Source organism: Brassica oleracea, chromosome C5 (assembly GCF_000695525.1).
Source record: "Brassica oleracea var. oleracea cultivar TO1000 chromosome C5, BOL, whole genome shotgun sequence".
Taxonomy (NCBI): Eukaryota; Viridiplantae; Streptophyta; class Magnoliopsida; order Brassicales; family Brassicaceae; genus Brassica; species Brassica oleracea.
In genome coordinates this window covers 37,941,293-37,962,913 of record NC_027752.1, presented here as the reverse complement: position 1 = coordinate 37,962,913, position 21,621 = coordinate 37,941,293, and the positions used below count along the sequence as shown (strand labels likewise).

General features: G+C 38.0%; 5 protein-coding genes and 1 pseudogene across 5 annotated transcripts; 3 read left to right on the top strand and 3 right to left on the bottom strand.

Moving 5' to 3' along the window:
* Positions 1-1,124: 1,124 nt before the first annotated feature.
* Positions 1,125-2,594, bottom strand: LOC106292252 (F-box/kelch-repeat protein At3g16740-like). Its single transcript, XM_013727856.1, has 2 exons — positions 2,360-2,594; positions 1,125-2,315 (listed from the first exon to the last, which is right to left on the bottom strand). Exons 1-2 carry the CDS (start codon positions 2,592-2,594, stop codon positions 1,699-1,701), a joined length of 852 nt encoding a protein of 283 aa, XP_013583310.1. The 3' UTR covers positions 1,125-1,698.
* A 5,045-nt stretch (positions 2,595-7,639) lies between these two features.
* LOC106292251 lies at positions 7,640-8,676 on the top strand (annotated as a pseudogene).
* Positions 8,677-12,463: 3,787 nt separating this feature from the next.
* LOC106292250 (uncharacterized mitochondrial protein AtMg00810-like) lies at positions 12,464-13,192 on the top strand. The gene is made up of 2 exons (XM_013727854.1): positions 12,464-12,807; positions 12,967-13,192. Exons 1-2 carry the CDS (start codon positions 12,464-12,466, stop codon positions 13,190-13,192), a joined length of 570 nt encoding a protein of 189 aa, XP_013583308.1.
* Positions 13,193-15,031: 1,839 nt separating this feature from the next.
* Positions 15,032-16,800, top strand: LOC106293994 (B3 domain-containing protein At3g17010-like). The gene is made up of 4 exons (XM_013729619.1): positions 15,032-15,206; positions 15,632-15,923; positions 16,012-16,295; positions 16,384-16,800. Exons 1-4 carry the CDS (start codon positions 15,117-15,119, stop codon positions 16,642-16,644), a joined length of 927 nt encoding a protein of 308 aa, XP_013585073.1. The 5' UTR covers positions 15,032-15,116; the 3' UTR covers positions 16,645-16,800.
* A 59-nt stretch (positions 16,801-16,859) lies between these two features.
* LOC106292714 (universal stress protein YxiE-like) lies at positions 16,860-18,254 on the bottom strand. Its single transcript, XM_013728357.1, has 4 exons — positions 17,935-18,254; positions 17,493-17,602; positions 17,214-17,332; positions 16,860-17,116 (listed from the first exon to the last, which is right to left on the bottom strand). The coding sequence occupies exons 1-4, from the start codon at positions 18,116-18,118 to the stop codon at positions 17,038-17,040; spliced, it is 492 nt and encodes a 163-aa protein (XP_013583811.1). The 5' UTR covers positions 18,119-18,254; the 3' UTR covers positions 16,860-17,037.
* Positions 18,255-18,728: 474 nt separating this feature from the next.
* On the bottom strand, positions 18,729-21,621 carry LOC106295908 (protein high chlorophyll fluorescent 107). Its single transcript, XM_013731920.1, has 8 exons — positions 21,032-21,621; positions 20,815-20,958; positions 20,426-20,731; positions 20,284-20,343; positions 19,958-20,203; positions 19,570-19,680; positions 19,289-19,465; positions 18,729-19,190 (listed from the first exon to the last, which is right to left on the bottom strand). Exons 1-8 carry the CDS (start codon positions 21,533-21,535, stop codon positions 18,846-18,848), a joined length of 1,893 nt encoding a protein of 630 aa, XP_013587374.1. The 5' UTR covers positions 21,536-21,621; the 3' UTR covers positions 18,729-18,845.

Sequence of the window (21,621 nt, the reverse complement as noted above, 5' to 3'; positions counted from 1 at the left end):
GCTCAGCCTGATCGAAACTCAGAAGGAAGACGAAGAGACCCGTATATCTCAGCTTCAAACCGACCTGGACGCCACTTCGACGGCTTCGACCAACTTGTCCTGGATTCGAATCAACGAAATCGTTGAATCGGTATGTTCTTTATAAAAAAATTCAATTCATTTATTTCTTTATTTTCATTTTATCATCTTTTCTATTATTTAAATTTGTTTATTTTCTATTTCAGTCGGTTCCAAATAAGAAGGGACGTTTGGTCGGTTTGGGTCGTCGAGCCCGGTCGGTTTCTCCTTCTGCACCACAGCCCTATGTTGATCCATAAGTGCTTATGGACCATTGTAAGAAGCGTTTATTATATATGCGTCGTGTGTGTGTGTTTATTTCCTTTAGGCACCACATAAGATTGAAGCTGCTTATCGGATCTGTTAGTAGAAACTGATCTTGACAACCAATTTGCACCAGTCATAGGTAAGTTAGGAAATTGAGCACATTTTCAATGCATATTTGAATAATATCTTTTGAAGTCAAAGAGTTGAAAGTTCATTCTCTTTGTGGCCAGATGATTTGTCATACTTCAAAGAACAGCTCCAAAATGCTACCAATGACTCTCTAGAGCGTGTATTCAAAGAACTTCATCCGCATTTTCTTAGCCTTGCTTCTAATACTAATACATATGCTGTTCACGTGTTAAAGAAGATGTTGGATGGAGGTGTGAACTAACTTCAAGCCCAACTGAATTATTTCTTCTTTGTACATTTAGATGATTTAAGTGATTTTATTATGCAGCAGCTGTCAGCCTGTATATCCAGCCTCCGTGGACATGCGGCCCCCCTACTCCGTCACATGGTCGGATCTGTTGGTAAAATTTACGATACTCTCCTTATTTAATTTCCATGAAATGGCTACCAAATCTCTAATAATCGTTTATCTTTTGTCTCTTAACTTGTGGAAAGTATTGCTCTAAAGCTGAAAATGCAGATGTCTTCAAAGAACACTTTCTTAACCTGGCTTGTAATTGCCACGCTTTGAAGAAGATGTTTGGTGAAGGTAAGAACTAAATTAGAGCCGTAACTGTATTATGCTTGCTTTAAACATACCAACTAAATAATGTGATATGTGATGCAGTATCTAAGCAGCAGCTTTTGGCCTAGCTCATCTCCTCCATGACATGATCAGAGCTGATAAGTCAAAGACATGTTTCAAGCTTTTAAGAACATTCTTTTACATATGAATATCAAATTACATCCATCTCAGGTAGATGTGCTAGCATCTGGAACTTTTTTTCTACTTGGAAGGGTGAATAATGGCATGCTTTGTAAAGAACAAAAATACAAACTCAATTTTTAGTGGCATACGTTATTCTAGTTGTCTACACGTATAATTTTGCTTAACTGGAACCATGCATGTATCTTAGGAGATGATGATGTGCAGTAAGGTTAAGCTCTAAAGAAGAATAGTGACCCAGTAAACATTACATTGTTGAATCCCTAAAATTAAACAAAAGTCTTAAGGTGCAAAGGATATCAAATACATGGTGGAAGAAGCCATACAAGTTCACAACACGAGTATTTGATTGAAAATATAAATAAGATGAACAAAAGCGAAGAAAGCATAGGCCATCAAGTTCAGAGACCAGATAACTGATAAAAAAAAAAGGGTAAGAAAACGGACAGCGGCAGATTTAATAGATACTGGTGTGCAGTTTACATGATGTCTACAGAGCTAGGAACATAAGAGCACACAACTGGGATATTTGTGGGGAGCTTAAGAGAAGGATCTGCGCGTTCTCCGAGATCCACTTGTTTGAAGTGTCCATTTTTACCAATGATGCAAGCAATGTTGTGAGTGAGGCGAAACTTACCTCTGGCTTTATCAAGAACCACTGCCACCTCCTCGTCTTCGTCAACGAAGAAACTCCCACCGTTGTCAAGAAACAGGAAACCCGTGAGTGGTTTCATATCAACACTTAGGAACAGCTTGTTCCACGACACTGCATCGGGCTCGATCTTGCTACTACTAATCCAAATCTTGACCGTGTATGGAGGCAAACCTTGTTTCTGAAATAACACAGCAAGCTTCTCTTCTCCAACACTAGAGAGGGTCACTATGTCTCCGAAGGAGTGAAAAGGCAGAGGCAGACGCGGCCCAAACCTCTCTTTTGTAAAATCAAAACAAAGTAAGAAATCACGGAGATCTGATATCTCTGTTCCTGGAGCTACATCGACAAGCTTCTCTTCAGCAAACCAGCAAGTGTTGCCCTTTAGAGACACGCCACGTTGATAAAACTCTATACTCCAGTCAGGGTTGACATCAACAACAACTTTCCACGAGTTAGAGTTACAACTGTAGAGTTAACGAGCTTACCTATACGCTCTAAAGAAGATGGAGTGAGGAGATCGACGTTCATTAAATAAACCTTATAGTCCAGCAGCATCACCACCTTCCTCCACTGATTCTTACCGAGGCGCTTCTTTATAAACCCCTCATCTTTGGTTAAAGTGTTCCACTTTTTACAAGCAAATCGTACTCCTACCAGAGATGTCACCGGAAGCCTAGAGAGAACATCCTCTGCCACATCCGTTGGAAGGTCCGATATCATAGTCGCTTTTGTTTCACTGATGGAATCTTTTTTTTTTTTGTAAATAGCCTTCAAAATTTAGGGTTTATCTCTCTCTTTCTCTGTCTATTTATAATAATAAACTAGATATTGACCCGTGCGTATGCACATGTGTTTGCTTTAATTTGTTTTTTTTGTTTTTTGTTTTTTTTTCCATCAATTTATACAGATTCATACAGACTCTGTAAACCAAATCGAAGAATATTGATCCATGTGAACGACAAAAGACGGTTGCTTCCTGGCACTGCGTGCTAGGCTGTCCGCCTTTGAATTTTTCGTTCGTGGTACATGAACGATCTCTGACTGGAGGAAACTTTCTTTCAGGACTTTAATATCTTCCAAACAACTTGCAAACGCTGGCCATTCTTCTGGTTCCGAAACCATCTTCACCAATTGAGAACAATCCGCAGCAAACGAGACCTGAAATTGACGTAAATTCCTCATACATTCCATTGCCCAGAGTAGTGCTTCCATCTCTGCATGGAGAGGCGAAAGACTAGTCTGAACATTTTGTGCTCCCATCAACCCGGCAAACCCTTCTAAAGTACTGAACCAACCATGTCCAGAAAAATTATCATTTTCCTTCCAAGAACCATCTGTGAAACACTATCGACCTGGAATCTCCGGTAAAGGCATAACATCGGCTTGTGATACCGTTCTCTGTTCTTTTACTATATGCGCTTCCGTCCAAAGTGCTAATTATGTTTCTGCCAATTTAAGTGTATCCCTAGGATCTATATCCAAATTGCTAAAAACTTTATTATTCCGTCCTTTCCAAATATACCATAGTATCCATGCAAACTGATGATCCTCTAATTGCGAGAGAACTCTCCAGAAAAGATGATCCATATTTGTAAATAGAGTCTTTGTTGGAAAAATAGCTGGATTTGATGGTATCTGTGAGAGAGCCCAAACCTGAATTGCTGGGGGACATTCAAAAAACACATGGTTTATCGATTTCTCGTTAGCACCGCATCTTGCACAACATATATCACCAGTTAACCCTCGCGCTTGCAGATTTTTCTTGACTGCGACACACCATGTTACCAATTGCCAAAGGAAATGTTTTAACTTTGGTGGACACCGTATTTTCCAACAGAATGACTTCGATAAATCTACTGTGGGTCCAAACATTACTGGTGATCTTTCCCGATTTGGGTAGACTCGCTCTACCTGATAACCTGATTTGACCGTATATTTTTCATTATTTGTGAAATTCCATCAAACTCTATCTACCATCTGAGTCCTGCTCGGTGGTATGCTTTCTATAAGTTTCACATCCTGTAAGAACATTATAAATTCATCACTAATTGGTAGTTGTTGGATTTTAAAAATTGTAGTCCAGTTATATATTATTATTTGACTATTATTGTATTTGTAATACGAATAAAGAAATACTAATACATTCATATATTATTTTTTTTGTTTCATTGTTTATTTGATATTGTAACCCAAATATTATAGCTATTTCTAGTATTGTATATCTAATTCTATTTCGGTGGTTCATAAAAAAAATTAGAAAGAAAATTTACTAAATCTATTTGTTCCTTTGTATTGTATTTTTTATATATATTGAAAACAAATTTATAATGATTATTGGAAAATACATTAGTAAAATTCAGTTTTTGAATACATGTATATTTTTGAATCAATTTTTGTTTTGAATTTTGTTTAATGATTAATTTAGACAAAATATGTTTTTAGTTAATTAGATTGGACTAGTTGCACAAAAAATAATAATTAGATTGAGTCATTTTCGTATATTTTAAATCTGGTCCAAACAGATAATTTATAAAAATATAATGGACTTCAATTTTTTTTTAATAACATAAGTTCATTATTTTTTTTAATATATTGCTATCAATATTTTCAAACAATATTATATTTATTTTTAATTATGTTATTCTTGTTTCCAAACATTTCCAAAGGTACTTCTACCTTAACAAGATAGAAGATATAATATTGTAAAAATATGTTGTTATTTATTTTTTCATGTCACTATTAAATAACATATATGTGTCATCATATAATTAATCATGTTTTTTACCTACCATCATATAAGTAATCATATAATTAATACTATTTTATGCGTACCATCATATAAATAATCATATATCTTATATTTTTAAAACTTAATATGAAATATAAAAATTATAATTTACGAATATATTTATAACATTTTATAACAGTTATAAAAAAACATTTTAGTAAAATCAATTTTTGAATATATGCATATTCTTGAATCAATTTTTGATATAAATCAATTTTAAATTAATATTTTGATTTGAAAAATGTATATAAAATTTAAATTTAGTTTTATGATTATTTTAGACAAAGATCTTTTTAGGTAATTAGATTGGACCAGACGTTTTCGTATATTTTAAAGCTGACCCATATATATATATTTTTATAATATAATGAATTTTCAATTTTTCTTGATAACATAACTTCATTACTTTTTTCTTTAATATATTGCTATCTATATTTCCAAATAACACTATTTTTTACCTGCTATTTATGTTGCCAAACAAAAGTTTAAAGTATTTCTACTTTGATATATGATAGATAAAGTAGAAGAGAAACTATCCACAATGTGCCACGTCATCCCTCCTACTTTCATTTTGCGACACGTGTCGAAGAACTTCTTATTTTTCTTTTTGCATCTAATTCGCGAAGCTTTTTTTGTGTGTTTCTAACTCGCGGAGGAGTAGTCAAGCTTTCTGTTTATTCATTGGGCTTTCAAACTTTATCTTTCTGGCCCACTTGGTGTTTAGGTTTAGTTGTACACTCTTCTTCAGTTTGACGCTGTAACTCATCGTTAGCCATCTTCTCCGATGAGATTTCCTGTAACGTTTCTCCCTTTTTTTTAAATTCTTGCTTTAATTCAATCATCAAACTCCACTCACCTCTCCCCTCCCACTCCGTCTCATTTATTCAAATTCAAGTCTGTAACAGATACAAGCTCGACCTATAAATAGGTGTTGTTGATGTTATAAAGACCTACTCCATTCTAATCTCTTATAGCCTAAACCATCTTTAAAATAGGGTAATAGCCAATCACCCAAAACCTTTCATGACTTGCTATCATATTCGTATCGCTTCTTTTTCTTCCAGCCTGAATTAACTCCAATCCTCCATTCCTCGGGAATGAAATAGTTTTTTTCTTAATGACGGCATCAGTCATAGCAGATTAGCAATCGACGAATTCCTCATCCTTCTAGCGTCCATGTGTTCCTCACCAATTTTGTACACTACTATATTTATGAACACGAAGACAAGTCTATGCTCATCTTTCGTCTCACGATCTTCTTCTATTATCGCAATCTTCTACTATAGCTAGAGAGGGCAGTAGAGATATAACAAATAAAGCAGTAGTTTTTTTCTCTAAAAAATACATTATTGAACTTGAATTTTGTGAAAAAATTGATTAAAAATAAAATTTTATTGAAATTTTAACATGATCTAACACAAAATATAAAACAACAAAAAAACTAAAAATTATTAATAAGAACGAGAAAAAGAAAATCCATTCACTATATTCTTTTTTGACGTTTCATCAAAACTAACCAATGGAAATAAAAGCAAAAAAAAATATCATGGATAGTTTTTTCTTTAGTGGTTACCAAGCTCAAATTTAAAATATTCACATGATAACTGAAAGAAAAATACAACTGTACTTATTACATAATCAAATCATAATTTTTTTAAGAAAGTAATAAATTCTAATAAATATATTTCTATTAGCAAAGTAGAATATTGTTTTTTTCATGGAAACATATCATCAAGTAAAGAATCACAAATTGACACATCATCAAAAAAATCTAAGGGTCTAACTGGTGACCAAGGAATGAAAGGGAATAATGCATTCCTTGCTATTCCTAATTTTTTTTACCATTTATAAGGAATAGTTTTTCCTTTGCATTCTTTTTCATTCCTTTTATTTTAAAGGAATATAGAACAAATTTGATCCTCACTAAAATTGATAAGGAATATTTTTTTTTTCATTCCTCTAATTTTATTCCTCTGCATTTTTTTTTCTATTCATTCCTAATGTTCCTATAATGGTCACATGTTAGACCCTAAATATTATAAAATTTACCATATTTAGAAATTTAACAGAAAACATGAATTTTATCTTCTCCATTAAGTTAATTATTGTCCCTTTGAGTTTAACATTTCTTCAATTATAAACTTTATCAGACTATTTACTATGTTACATGAAAGAAAACTCTTTCTCTTTTCATTTGGTATGTGATTGTATAAAACTCTTTTATTTTAAATAATTATAAAGTTATCTCATGGCATTCACAAAATTGTAGTATGAAAGTTAAAACATGTTTTTATCACATCATAAGCATTCTGTTGAATTTAATTAAACCAACAATAAAGCTAATAATGATTCTTAAGAAATCTGTTTGCTTTATAAAATTGAAAAATTCAAACTCACTTTTTCATAAATAATGCACAATTAACGTGTTTACAACTATCACAGGAACAAGCACCATTACATACATATATCAAAAACATTAATAAGTTCTACTAAACTAGCCAGAAAAACTCACCACCGTTTTAGAGCCAGAGAATCAAAATTTAAAGTAAAAATATCAACACAAACAATTTCAAACACATACAACTCACTTGGCTGCACAATCAACAACTATCTTGCGCGTAGCGCGGACATACCACTAGTATATATATATATAGACAACTATCTGCACCATATAGAAAGTAGGGGTGAGCAAAAAAAAACGGACCGAACCGAGTCAAACCGAACCAACCGAACCAACGTTTATTTCAAACCATTCGGTTAATTTTTAAATAGACAGATCAATCATGTAATTTTTTTTTCCACCGAACCAAAGTTTATTTCAAACCACTCTGTCGACGATACTTAGTTTTTTTTTTCCAGATTGAGTGTAGGCAATGTGTTAGATGAGTTTACATGATTGATCTGTCTATTCAAACTTGTAGGAGAACATATTTGAGCGGCAATTCGCCATTAGAGGACCTGGAAGGTGGGATTTATCATGGGAGGATTCAGCTGCATTGGAATGGAGTGGTAAAGTCACCAGCTTTTGTTAACTTATATATCTTGACAGTTACCGTGTTTGTTTATAAAAGAGCCTAATACAGCTCTTTGCTCTTCGTATGTTTGAGATTTGTTTCTTTGCAGTTCACACTCTGCTTTGGTGGCTCTCATCGCATATTTAAGCCTACCAGCCCCAATGGAGCACTAGGTTCTGTAGATTATCCAAAGGAAGAGAGACGTACACTGGCCCATTAAATCACCCGAGGCACCACCCAAGTATGGCTCCCCTGAACGTCAAAAACTTATTCATGAGGTATAAACCCTCTAGACATCCTTTAAATTTTGAACAGCTATTGTGGTTAAGAGTATATGAATTTGAATACATGTTTTATCGTGATTGGGGCTACTGAACAAGTCGAGTGTGGGAAAGCATTTGGTTTCAACTTTTCTCACACCATCCTAGTGTTAATAATCTCCTTTTGTTTTTAACTCTTGAGCCTTTCTTTCTTTATGTACTTGATATGATTTGTTTTCTCTTAATGATATATGACATATCTGTTATTATTGTTCAACTTTAGAAACAATCATGTGCTCTTAATAAGTGCAGATTCATCACCACGTCCTTAGCAAAGCAACAGTGGTTACAAAACCTATTCATCTGGAATGTAACCAAACACCTTCCGCTGAGTCAGTAGCTCACTCACAAACTGAACCACAGGAAGCCCATAATGGTAGTGGAAGAGCCGTCAACTGCTATAAGACATACTACAGCTGCTGATGATCTAATAATCGAAGAAGCAGCTGAAGCAGTCAATACAGCTGCTAATGTGAATCCCACTGCAGAACTTTTAGCAACGATTGAGGTTGCGGCAAAAGCTTCTGGAAGTTGTGAGGAAAGTATGGTTAGAAAAGGGGCTCAGAAGCCAGCTGATGACAGACTGTTCACGTGGGCTCACAGTCGCAATCGTGGTTCTTCTCCTAAAGAAGTTCATAAGGTCAAGTGGTTATGGTACGGGGTTCGTGAATGAGTCTTGAAATATGATGAAATGAACATCGTCGATGTAAACCAAACCAGACGGTAAGAAAAAATCATAGCAGATAGATGAATGAATATGTGAAATGTCGATGATGCTTGCTAATGTGGTTTGGTCGTTTGATATACGAATATGATTATATAAGTAAATAAAGTAGAGTAAATAATTATGTGTGATATGAAAGAGGATAACTATCAATCTCCTAGATTAGATATTATCCTAGAATATTCTATATAGTCAACGATATTATTCCTGATATCTTGTAACCAAATGTACTATATATTGTGATGAAATATACATAACAATTCAAGGGAAACTGATCTACTTACATGGTATCAGAGGGTTCTCGTTCCTCAAATCTCCTTCCTCTTCTTTTCTAAATCCTCGACCCTTACACGCTTTCTACTCTCTCAAATTTCACTCTCTCATGGCTAATAACGATGCTGTTCTGGAACGCCCATATGGTGTGACAAACATTAAATCACACATTCCCCTCATTCTTTACATCGATGACCATAACTATGATGCCTGACGTGAGTTATTTCTCACTCATTGTCAGAGCTTTGACGTTGCAGGCCATCTCGATGGCACCACGTTACCAGCTGATGACAATGATGACCTCTGGAAGAAGAGAGACGGCATCGTCAAACTCTGGCTGTACGGCACACTCTCGAAGGACCTCTTCAAAAGCACATTCAAAACGGGAGGCACTTCAAGAGAGATCTAGGTGCGTATCGAAAAATTCTTCAGAAACAATAAAGAGGCTCGAGCAATCCAGTTGGACAACAGTCTCAGAACCAAAGAGATCGGAGACCTCACGATTCATGCATACTGTCAAGAAATGAGTCTCTAGCCGATCTCCTCACCAACGTTGATGCTCTGGTGTCTGAACGCACTCTCGTCACATACATGTTGAACGGTCTCAGTCCTCGCTTCGACAACATCTTCAATGTCATCATGCATCGCCAACCATTTCCAACCTACGATGAAGCGCGTTCCATGCTCATGCTAGAGGAGGAGCGTCTCAATCGTTCGAAAAAATATGGCTCTTCCCTGGACGATTCTTCATCCTCTTCCAAAGTCTTGGTTGCTGAAGCTTCTTCTCAGAACCGTCGAGATGAACCTCCTACTCAACAACGACAACAACGAAACACAAATAACAGAGGCGGGAGAAGAGGTGGACACCGTGGACGTGGACGTGGACGCAACAACGGATATCAACCACGACCACAATATCAACAATGGCCTGCTCCTTTGGACAAACGGCTATCCGATGTGGCATCAACAATACGCTCCTTGGTCTCCAGTTCCTCATCAAATGGCTCAACAAAGAATCCTTGGACCCCGACCTTCACTCCAACAGCAACAGATGCCGTTTCCAAACTCAAACCAGAAATATCAACCAACGGTGGACTTTGCCAACGCTTTCAACACCCTGACGCTTGTTGATCCGACAGACAGTCAATGGTACATGGATTCTGGGGCAACGTCACACCTATCAAACTCGGCAGGTAATCTTAAGTCTGTTTTTAATTTAGGCACCAGAAAGGAAGTCACCCTTGCTAACGGAAGCAAGATTCCAATAACTTCATCGGGTTCCTTACCTTTTCCATCAATTTCTCGTCCTTTATCACTAAACTCTATCTTTGTCACACCGTCAATACTTAAAACCCTAGTCTATGTTCATCAATTTACTCGTGGTAATGCTTGTTCTATTGAGTTTGATCCTTTCGGTTTTACTGTGAAGGATCTCAAGACACAGATGACTTTACTCCGCAGTGACAGTACCAGAGATCTATATCCTGTCTTTCCACATTCAAATAAGGCTACCACTGGCCATTCAACTTTCCTGGCGACTTCCTCAGATGTTTGGCACCGCAGGTTGGCTCATCCTAGCGACCAGACACTGAACAAGCTTCTTTCTACTTCAGCTTTATCTTGTAATAAAAGAAATTCTTCTCCTTTATGTTCTGCTTGTCAGCTTGGCAAATCAATAAAACACCAGTTTTCTGCTTCTCAAACACTAGCTCAAACACCTTTCGAAATCATATATTCAGACTTATGGACCTCGCCAGTCCAGAGCCTCAGTGGTTTCAAATACTATCTCCTCTTTGTTGATCAATTCTCTCACTTCTTATGGGTATACCCTCTACGCCATAAAAGTGAGACGTTTACCAAATTTCTTCAATTCTCAAACTACATTCAAAACTACTTCCAGAAAACAATCAAATTCTTGCAATGTGATAACGGTGGCGAATACAATAACGCCCAGTTTCACAGCTTCTTTGCCTCTAAGGGGATCTCTTTTCGGTTCTCTTGTCCCTATACCTCTCAACAGAACGGCAAATCCGAACGCGTGATAAGAACAATAAACAATGCGGTTCGAAGCCTTCTGTTTCAAGCTCAACTTCCTCCCACCTTTTGGGTCAAAGCTCTTCATGTTGCTGCTCATATCATTAACCTTCTCCCCTCCAAAGCCATTCAAAACAAAATACCCTTTATAACTCTCTTTCAGAAACCAGTCTCTTATTCCCATCTTCGCACTTTCGGCAGCCTCTGCTACCCAAACACAAACCATTCCACAACCCCAAAACTCTCACCTCGCTCCAAAAAATGCATTTTCCTTGGTTACCCTCAAAATCACTGCGGGTACCGTTGCTTTGACCTTGAAACCAAAAAGATCATCCTTTCAAGACATGTTAACTTCGACGAAACCTGCTTCCCTTATCCAAAAGCTGAAACTAGTGAGAACCTCTCATACAACTTTCTTGATGTCGAGACTTCTCCACTATTTCGTCAAATCCGCCAAGCCCCGCAGGTAACACCTTCTCATGTCCCTGCTTCTCAGCCTGAGCCGCCAACTCAAACTGTTCAACCAGTCCCTGAGGCACCAAGGCACCCCATGACTACTCGCTCTAGGCATGAAATTTCTAAACCAAAAAATGTTCTTTCTCTTCTAGCTCAAAATCAATCACCCCTTCCAACGAGCTATCATAAGGCACTCGATGATCCTTTTTGGAACTCTTCTATGACAACTGAGTATGATGCCATAATTAAAAGTGGAACTTATGATCTTGTTCCGAGGCCACCTAATACTAATGTTGTTCGTTCTATGTGGTTACACAAACACAAGTATGATGCAAATGGAGTATTCAAAAGTCATAAATCCAGACTTGTAGCCAATGGAAAATCACAGGAGCAAGGCACTGATTTTGAAGAAACGCTCAGTCCAGTGGTTAAACCGGCAACCATCAGAACTCTCCTACATGTTGCGCTTTCACATGACTGGCATGTTAACCAACTGGATGTCCAAAACGCCTTCTTACATGGCACCTTGGATGAGACTGTGTACATGACGCAACCACCGGGGTTTGTTGATTCTTCTAAACCTAATCATGTTTGCAAATCGAATTTTTCTATTTATTGTCTGAAACAGGCCCCAAGGGCATGGAATGCAAGATTTGTCTCATTCATTACCAAACAAGGATTCAAACAAAGCAAAAGTGATACAAGCCTATTTGTCTACAACAACAAGGATCAACTGGCTTATCTCATCTTGTATGTCGATGACATAATCATCACAGCCTCAACTCCAAAGCTCCGTGACTCCGTAATTGCAGTCCTGAAGTCAGAATTTCCAATGACCGACTGCGGCATCATCAACTCATTCCTCGGCATCTCCGTCAAACACAATTCTAGGGTTTGTTTTTAAACCAAACAAAATATGCAGAAGAAATTATCATAAGTGCAGGTATGAAAGATTGCAAACCTTGCAAACACCAGTCGATATGAAGAGTAAACTTGCAGAAGATGATGGTGCCAAAGTGAAAAATTCGACTGAATACAGGAGCTTGGCAGGAGCGTTGCAGTACCTTACATTCACACGCCCAGACATCTCGTACGCCGTTCAGCAACTATGTTTGGTCATGCACGATCCTCGTGACACTCATCTTCTCGCCCTTAAACGAGTGATATGTTATATCCAAGGGACAAAATCACAAGGCCTCCAGCTACTGAAACATCAGAAGATGAACCTCACGGCCTACTCCGGTGCGGACTGGGCTGGATGCCCCTCGACTCGCCGATCAACATCAGGCTATGCAGTCTTCATGGGAGATAACTTGATCTCTTGGTCAGCAAAGCATTAACAAACGGTGTCACGTTCCAGTGCGGAGGCCGAATAAAAGGCTGTAGCAAATGCGGTTGCGGAGTCTTGCTCATTACGGAACCTTCTGCTCGAGATGCTCATTCCCCTGAAGCAAGCAACTCTGGTCTACTGTGACAATGTCAGTGCCGTCTACCTGTCAACAAACCCGGTTCAACATCAGAGGACTAAACACATCGAGATTGACATCCACTTCGTGCGAGAGAAGGTCAAACTAGGAGCTGTGCGCGTTCTACACATACCAGCGTCAATGCAATACGCGGACATCTTCACTAAGAACCTTCTTTCAACACTGTCCGAAAGCTTCAAGTCCAGTTTAGGCGTTATCCACGCTCCAACTGCGGGAGGGTGAAAGAAGATAACTATCAATCTCCTATATTAGATATTATCCTAGAATATTTTGTATAGTCAACGATATTATTCCTGATATTTTGTAACCAAATGTACTATATATTGTGATGAAATATACATAACAATTCAAGGGAAACTGATCTACTTACATGATATGTTGTCTTGCAACTTAGTTGATAGATATCCTTTAGCAAAAAAACAAAAAAACTTAGTTGATAGATTTCATTGTAGCTTGTGACCAAGTCAATGACAATATTGTATTTTGTAACTGAATATTGCGACCTTTTTTATTAATACAGAAAAGGTTTGTTACTAGAATTCAAAATATGATTATACAGTAGGGGTGGGCGTTCGGGTTCAGATCGGATATTTTGGATTTTCGGGTATTTCAGTATAGGGATAGAGAATCCGTTCGGGTTTTCTGTACTTCGGATCGGGTTCGGGTATTTTTAGTTCGGGTTCGGTTATTTTGAACTGGGTTCGGATATTTAGATTTTTAAAGAAAAAATTAATATATTTTTTTTTACAGCAAAAAATTTACAGACTCATGTTGACTCTGTAAACCAAATCGGCAACTCCGCATCCATGTGAACGATGAAGGACACTTGTTTCCTAGCACTGCGTGCTAAGCTATCCGCCCGTAGATTCTCCGTTCGGGGTACATGAATGATGTCTGAGTTTAGAAAACTTCCTTTTAAAAGCTTAATATCATCTAAATAGCTTTCAAATGCTGGTCATTCTTCTGGTTCCGAAATTATCTTTCAAAGAAAAAAATTAAATTTTTCATTTTTTAAGTTTCTTGTATTTAAAAATATAGATTTCACTTAACTGGTTTTTTTTATTTTTTAAAGATTGAATGATTAATAGGTTTGGAGATAATATTTTTTAAAAAAAATAGATACTAATTTGGGTATTGTTTGTAAACTTTGAATGTAACTTTTATTAATACATAAAACAAAATGTTTGCCATGCATTTTAAATGAATATCAAATCATTTTCTCCATAATTATATATATATATATACTTATGATCTTAAAGTATCTGTAACATCAATATAAATATTTTAAAAGAAACAAGAGATGTAAACTAGAAATATAAGTGTAAGTATATATATGTTCGGTTATCTTCGGATATCCATTCGAGTTCGGATATCCAATCTCTCCTAACTTAATACCCGTTCGGATATTTTGCTATTTCGGTTCGGATTTCGATTCGGATTTTTCGGGTCGGGTTCAAGTGCGGTTTCGGGTATCGGGTAAAGTGCCCACCCCTGTTATACAGGGTGGTCAAAACTATTTATCATTTTATAGTATATGAATATATATATGTCTTGTGTGTTTATTTTCTTTAGGTATCACAGAAACACATTAACTTGGTGTGATCCTCAGAAGATGACCTCATCTTTGTAGGACCTTTTTGTTTTTTTTACTTTTCAGTTTCTAGAGGAAAAGACTTTGGACTTTGACTGCCAGAAACATAAACTTTTTTAAAAAAGTTACTGAATATAATTTTGAGGTTGAAATCCAATCAAAAAGTTAGCTGTAGTTTTAGTACTGGTAAATAATAATATAGTTTAAAGGTTAATGGCTGTGGGTTAAAAACAAAACGCAAGAAGGGTAAGCTTTAAGGGAGTGCTTTTGGCACATCAGGGATTTTCAGGTACTAAAACAGGCATATTCTGCTTTTGCGTGTCTGTGAAGTCAGTTTTGTAACAGCTATTGTGTCTTTTCTATCAACATTCAGTTTGACTATACATGGGTGCTTTTTCACAGTTGTTTTTGAAAATAAATGAAAAAGGCAAAGTACTTTGTAATGGGATAACGAGACACACTTACTACACCAGAGAGAACCAGAGAAACGAAGCGAGAGAGATAGTCAAAGAGGAGGTTTTGGGTGAAAGAGAAACAAGTTGTTGAAGTAGAGAGATGAGTTGGAACGGTCGGATTAAGGAAGAAAGGAAGAACCTGAGCTTCTTCAAGATCTTCCAGAGTGCAGACTTATCCTCTGAATGCATGGTAACTTCTTTCTAAAGCCTTATCTTGTCATTGAACGTTGTGGTTTTCATGATAGCTTTGTTTCAAAAGCAGAGTATCTTCTATTTTTCCTCTTCTTTCTTTTGTGTTTAATGGGTTTCAAGGTTAAATCTTTTGGTTGTCTTTGAAAGGTCTGTGTCTGAAACGTCTATTGTGTTGGGTTTATGGGTCTCAAGGCTTTGACAAGTCGAATCTTGTTAGTTTTGTATGAAAAGTTTTAATCTTTTGGTTGGCTCTTGTTTAATGAAAGATTCTTCGTTTGTTGTCTTGTTAAGGAAATGTCTTCAATTGTTCACTCTTTGAAACATTTTTAGCTGTCGCTTCTGTCTGAATCTGTATGGTGGGATACAAGAGAGCGCTTCCTTACAAACATTTTTTGCATTCTTTCATTGTAATGTCCAACACAGAGAGCGCTTCCTTACAACTTCATGCAAAACCTCTCCAAAGAAGACTTCTCATACAAGATGGTGATAAGAGCGGAGAGGGGAAGCTCATGGGAAGTAGACATCTCCAAGAACCCGAGGTTCTACTACATGGAGAAGTCTGGATGGAACCAGTTCGTGAGCGACAATGCTTTGGGAGACAACGAGTTCATCACCTTTACTCACAAAGGGTCAATGTCCTTCAACGTCAACATCTACGGGAAGAACGGCAAGGAGATTGTCGCACCGCGAAAACCTCCGACAACAACTCCTCTGAGTAAGGTTTACCGTTTAATGCTTTATTGAAAGAGAGGATGTTGTGTAAGAAAGAAGAATTGAGTTCTTTGGTTTGATGATGGAAACAGGTGGCGTCAAGAAAGAAGAAGGTGAGAGAAGCTACAAGGACGTGAAGAAGGAAGAGGAGAGATGTGAGTCCATGGAAGGAGTTGAGCTTGAAGAAGCCACAAAGAAGAAGAAGAAGAGCAAGAAAGTGCTGAGTTATGTGGAAGTAGGTGAATCATCGAGAGGCAGCAGAAAGAAGAAAGCTGAGAAGCTCAAAACACTCAAGAAGAAGAAGAAGATCAAGACAGTGAAGAAAGGTGTGCCAGAGTTCGAAATCACCATAAGGAAGTCATACCTCAAGTTCATGGTAAGATTACTATTCAACAGTTTTACTATTATACAGTCTCCTTATTAGTGGTATGTGAATTTTGGATCTTTTTGTTGTTGTGTATCAGTTACTTCCGAGGGTGTTTGAGGAGGAGCATATCCCGGGTGAGTCTATGGAGTACACGATCCATCACTCGGAGATGAGGTGTTCATGGAATGTGCTCTGCTTGGTGAGGGAGAATCGGACAGTCTTCTCGAGTGGTTGGAGTCGATTGGCTAGAGAGTTTCCTTTGAAGGTCGGTGACAGGTGTACCTTCAAGCTCATCAAACCAACAGAGTTTGTCCTCATCACCAAGAAGAGCAGAAAGGAGACCACTGTGATTGGCTGATGATGAAGGAATGTTTTAGCGTCTTGCTTTTGCTTATATCTATGGAGACAATATGATATTTAGCTTAATGTGTTGTTGTGTTTCTTGTTCGCTGTTGTTTATTTCCCATGAAACTTATAAGTTGCTTTATCTGTTTATGGTATTAGTCTTGAGACTTACTTGCTTAATCTTGTTTATGCAAATCAGTGGTTACTTACTTAACAGCAGAGACAATATGATTGAAAAGAGTATATTTTTTATTAGAAGGTGAAGTATGTTTTACCCATTAACACATAAAGATGCACAACATAGAGAGTTTGAAAATACAAATTTCAGACACAACCAACAAACACAATACACCACAGGTTATTCATGTTCTCTGGGAAAATGAAGTGAAGGAGATGAAGACAAAGCTCAGTGGTGAGCCTTGACGACGGTAACAGGGCATGCAACGTTGTTGACGACATGGTTGCTAACGCTTCCCATTATCATCCTGTTGCACAAAAGAAACAAGACTTGTCACTATATGTGTAAACCAAGTTTGAGATGTTGAGGAATTGAAGAAAGAGGAGGAATCTTTTTTTTTATACCTCTTAAGGCCACCAAGGCCGCGATTACCGATGACAATACTTGAGAGAGGGATATGTTCAGCAGCTTCACATAACTTCTCACGAGGATCTCCCCAGTATATCTTCATCACTACTGTAATCTGCATCATGTTTCACAGTAGATAGATCTTATTTATTTAACACAAACCAAACACTTGTTGTAAAAGGGAGTTTCATTCATATAGATCAAAATGGTCACACAAAGCTTTTATGGATTATTCGTGCAAGTACTATTATTGAAAAGAGAGATCATTGCTTTACCGATTTTTGCGTAGCGGCAGTGTTGGCAATGTCAAGGGTTTCAGCATCTGGCTTCACTCCATACTTCTTCATCACGGAAGCTTCCGAGACCTCACTCAGTGGAATCAACGCTGAAAACGTTACAAAGCAAAAACCAGAAAAGATCATTGTAGGAAACACTTGAATTCAAACCATATAACAATTAATAAGACCAGGAGCCCAAAACTGGCTTCATCATCATGTTACAGAAACGATCAACTAAGTGAAACAAAATCTTCCAAACAACTTAGGACGAATACAAGTCAAACAATGCATGAGTAAGTCCAAGTGATTTCAACACAGAGATTTTATTTGCTAGAGAAAGGCTAAACCGGAGTAGAATTGTAAACCCTCTAAACCGAGAAAGGCTTCGACGCATGATCCAAAGAAAGAGTGTAAGGAGGGATATAATAAGAGAGCGTACGTGATCCAACGGTCTCCCAGAGCTGCATCTCGCCTTCCTCGTAATTCATATTGGGAGCCACGGTTATGAGGATTAGATAATCTCCGTCGCGGACCACGTTGTCGATCGCCCAGTTCAGAGCCTTCTTGCTGCACTCCGAGAAGTCCACCGCCACTCCGATTCTCCGTCCACCACTATCCGCCATCCTCTCTCTCTCTCTCTCTCTCCGTACGAGTACCACTTTTTTCAACGAAAGCTTGATTCTTTCTCTCTCTCGCTCTCTCTCTCTCTCTCTCTGCAAAATAGCGCCACTCAAAGACAACTGGTGTTTGGTCGGAAAGGACTAGACCAAGGAGACTAAACTCCTCTGTAACGCTGTCCTACGATATGTATCACATCCCAACCGTTAGATATTTTCTAAGACGATCACAGCCTTAGAATTAGAACAGCTCACAAAACAGTGGTTAATCAAAATATCTTCACGTAAAAAAAGAAATTGTAACGGACAAGGAAAAGTTAAAAGTCAAACAGACTCTTGACTTATTTTAATACGGTCAGATTCTGTTCCTTTTTTGTAATCATGACCACAAAATAAACAAAAAGTTTTGAAATGATGATGTTGGCTCTGTCTAAGAAAAGAAATGGCCGCAAACGCTGTGTTGATAATCTTTTTTTTTTTTTTAACTCAACATCAACTGATCATTAGCCAAATGTTTTGATACAAACAATTGTGACCACAATACCTCAAGAGGCTTTAACCACGCTGTGTTGATAATCTAGTGTTTGATGTTATGGCATTGGTATTGAATCTTGTTATCAGAATATTATAAAATTAAAATTGAAATAGACAATTGTTGTTCAATTACACATAGAGCCTTCTTCATCTTTACAGTCCCCCCCCCCCCAAAATAAATCTCTATGTATTGTTCTTTTCAAGCACCACTTGTTCTCCCTCTAATGAATCTCCCTAGCCTCTGAGAATCAAGATTAACCTCTATTTTCGACGGATCCAACGACAGCTTCTCACGCAAAAACGCATCTAAGTTAAACCCACTCCCAGTTTCAGTATCCTCACGTCCTCCCACAGAGCTTCCAGCTACCTGACTAGATTGACCATCCTTAGCTCCACCCATGTACTTAAGCGTATCATTTAACCGGCTGTTGTTGTTATCACTGTTCTGACCAAAGTTCAATAGCCTTTTAACAGTGTCTAAAGCCGGGTCAATTATGTCCAAGAACCCCGTGACCCACGTAGCATCATCAACCACCTCTGTCCGCTGTTTTTGCATTGAAAGAAGAAAAAGCCATATCAACATGATGAATAATAATAACTCTACTAGGAAGATCGAATGATGTGTAAAAAAAAAGAGATTACTTGTTGGAAATAGAGGTTACGGATCTCCTCAGCACGGTCCGCATCTCCTTGGTCTTCCTCGAGCTGTGCCCATGTCATCCATGTAACGTAGCTTTGTGAGTTTATGTTCAGTGATGACCTGAACAATCTTCTTGCTGCTGATAGGTTCCCTGCTCTCTGCTCTAGAACTCCCCACGCCTATAAACACAAATAATTTTTTTCAGCAAATCTTGAAGGCTAATTTATTACTCCGACAAGCATTTGGTTGATAGGTCTCAGTCCCTTGTTATTAGAATGTTTACCTGTAGACAACGAGCGGCACTTTCGGTAGATGCATCAATGGAGAGAGCTCTTTGGTAAAGTTCTCTAGCTGTTGTTGTGTTTCCTTCTTTCCATTCCATCCAACCCCATGCCTAAACCAGTATACACTTTCACCAATCATTGTCTCTTCCATACACACTCTTATAAAGAACTTAAGATCACTAGAAACTGAGTAAAAATTATAAAAAAATGGTTAAACTTTCTTTAGAACTTAAAATCATTAAAAATGGAGTAAAATTAAAAAATGGTTTAACTTTCTTAACAACTTTCACTAAAAATGGAGTAAAAATCTGTGAAACAGAAACTAAATCTTTTCATTTGAGCAGATGTCATGTTATGTAACAACCAGATTGAATATTGTATACTTACAATCCAAACAGGTTGATGTCTAGGATCAAGCTCTGATGCTCTCCTCAGTAAAGCCCGAGCAAGATTAGCAGATGAGTGTTTATACTCCAGTAACCCAAGGGACTGAAGAAGAACAGGGTCTCTAGGATTCAGCACATGACCTATCTTCAGTAGCTTTCTTCCACGCTCAACATTACCTATCCCAGCTTCAAACACCCCCCACACGTGCCACGCAAACCTATTCTTGGGACTTGCCTGAACAGCTTTCTATTAAAAAAAAAAAAGAAAAACATTTTCAGATCATGAAGCAATGGCTTAACAATCACTCACGCCTCCACAGTTCTTACCTCAAAAAGCTTTCTAGCAGCTGGGAATTTCTCCTGCTGTATCTCCAACTGTGCCCACGCCTGTTCACAGACAGTGGAGCAAACATAGTTTTGAAACGGCATAGTCCTAAACATGTTTGATAGGTGCAAAAAAACAACTTACCAACCAACTAGCGCAGCTCTTGGAATTGGATATGGTGGCCTGCTTGAACAGGTACCTCGCCTGCTCATACCTACCAGCTTTAGCCTCCAACAAGGCAAGTGTCTGGTAGATATACTCGTTCCGTCCGCAAAACTTGAGACCTTTGGCGAGAAGATTCCTCGCTTTACTAATATTCCCTTGTTTTATCTCCAAGTTCGCCCATCCGTGCCAAGCCGCTACATGCTTCTTGTCAGCTACAGTAGCTGCATCAAACAACTCTCTAGCTCTTCTTACATTCCCCAATCTGTTCTCCAGGACAGCCCAACACTGTGTTCCAAATTAACAACATAGTATTGTTGGTACATGTTATGATGAGAAACATAAAGTTGCTTTCATGGTATAGCACCAACCTGCCAAATGTATGCATTCTCTCCTTGCGTAGCTTGACACCCTTTCTCGTACACGATTCTTGCTTCCGACAACTTGGTTTGTTTGGTCAGTATCTTCCCTAACGCCACGTATGGTCTCCCATCCTCCGGCCAGTAAGCTATACACTTTTAAGACCAAACAAGATAGCATAAGAATCATTACAAATTTGATTTTTATTACAACAAGCAAGATGGCTACCTTCTCAAGAATCTTCTCAGCGTCTTTGTATCTGAAACTCCTCGCGAGAAACTTAGCTCTGTACAGAGATAAGTCGAGGTTCACTGCAAGAGGCTTCTCTTGAGCCCTCGCAACAGCGGCAGCTGAGGAGGACGAAGAAGACTCCGATCTCTCCGGCTCGAATATCGGCATCTTCTTCGCTATCTTACTCAGACCAGCATCGATCTTCGCTGGATACGTTTTGTCTCCTTCGTCTTCGCCAGAATTTTCCAGCAACGGCCGTCGAACTACTAGTACTTCCTCATCCGGAGATTCCTTTCGCGATGATACATTTGAAGAAGACCTGTCGACAACCGCACATAAAGACGTGTTCTTTGATGAGTGGCCGGAGATTCCATGGATTCCGATTTGGATTTTCGCCGGTGGTTTACAGAGACTCTCCGGAGCGAGGAATAAGGTAGAGAAGGAAGAAGTGTTGGCCGGAGAAGGAGAAGAAGATGAAGAAGTCGGCACCAGGAAGTGCATTGTTTTAAGAAGAAAAGCTTTAACTGATAAAACTGTTGTGAGCGTTCGTGGAGAGGAGAGGGAGAACGCTAGACAGGTTCGGACAA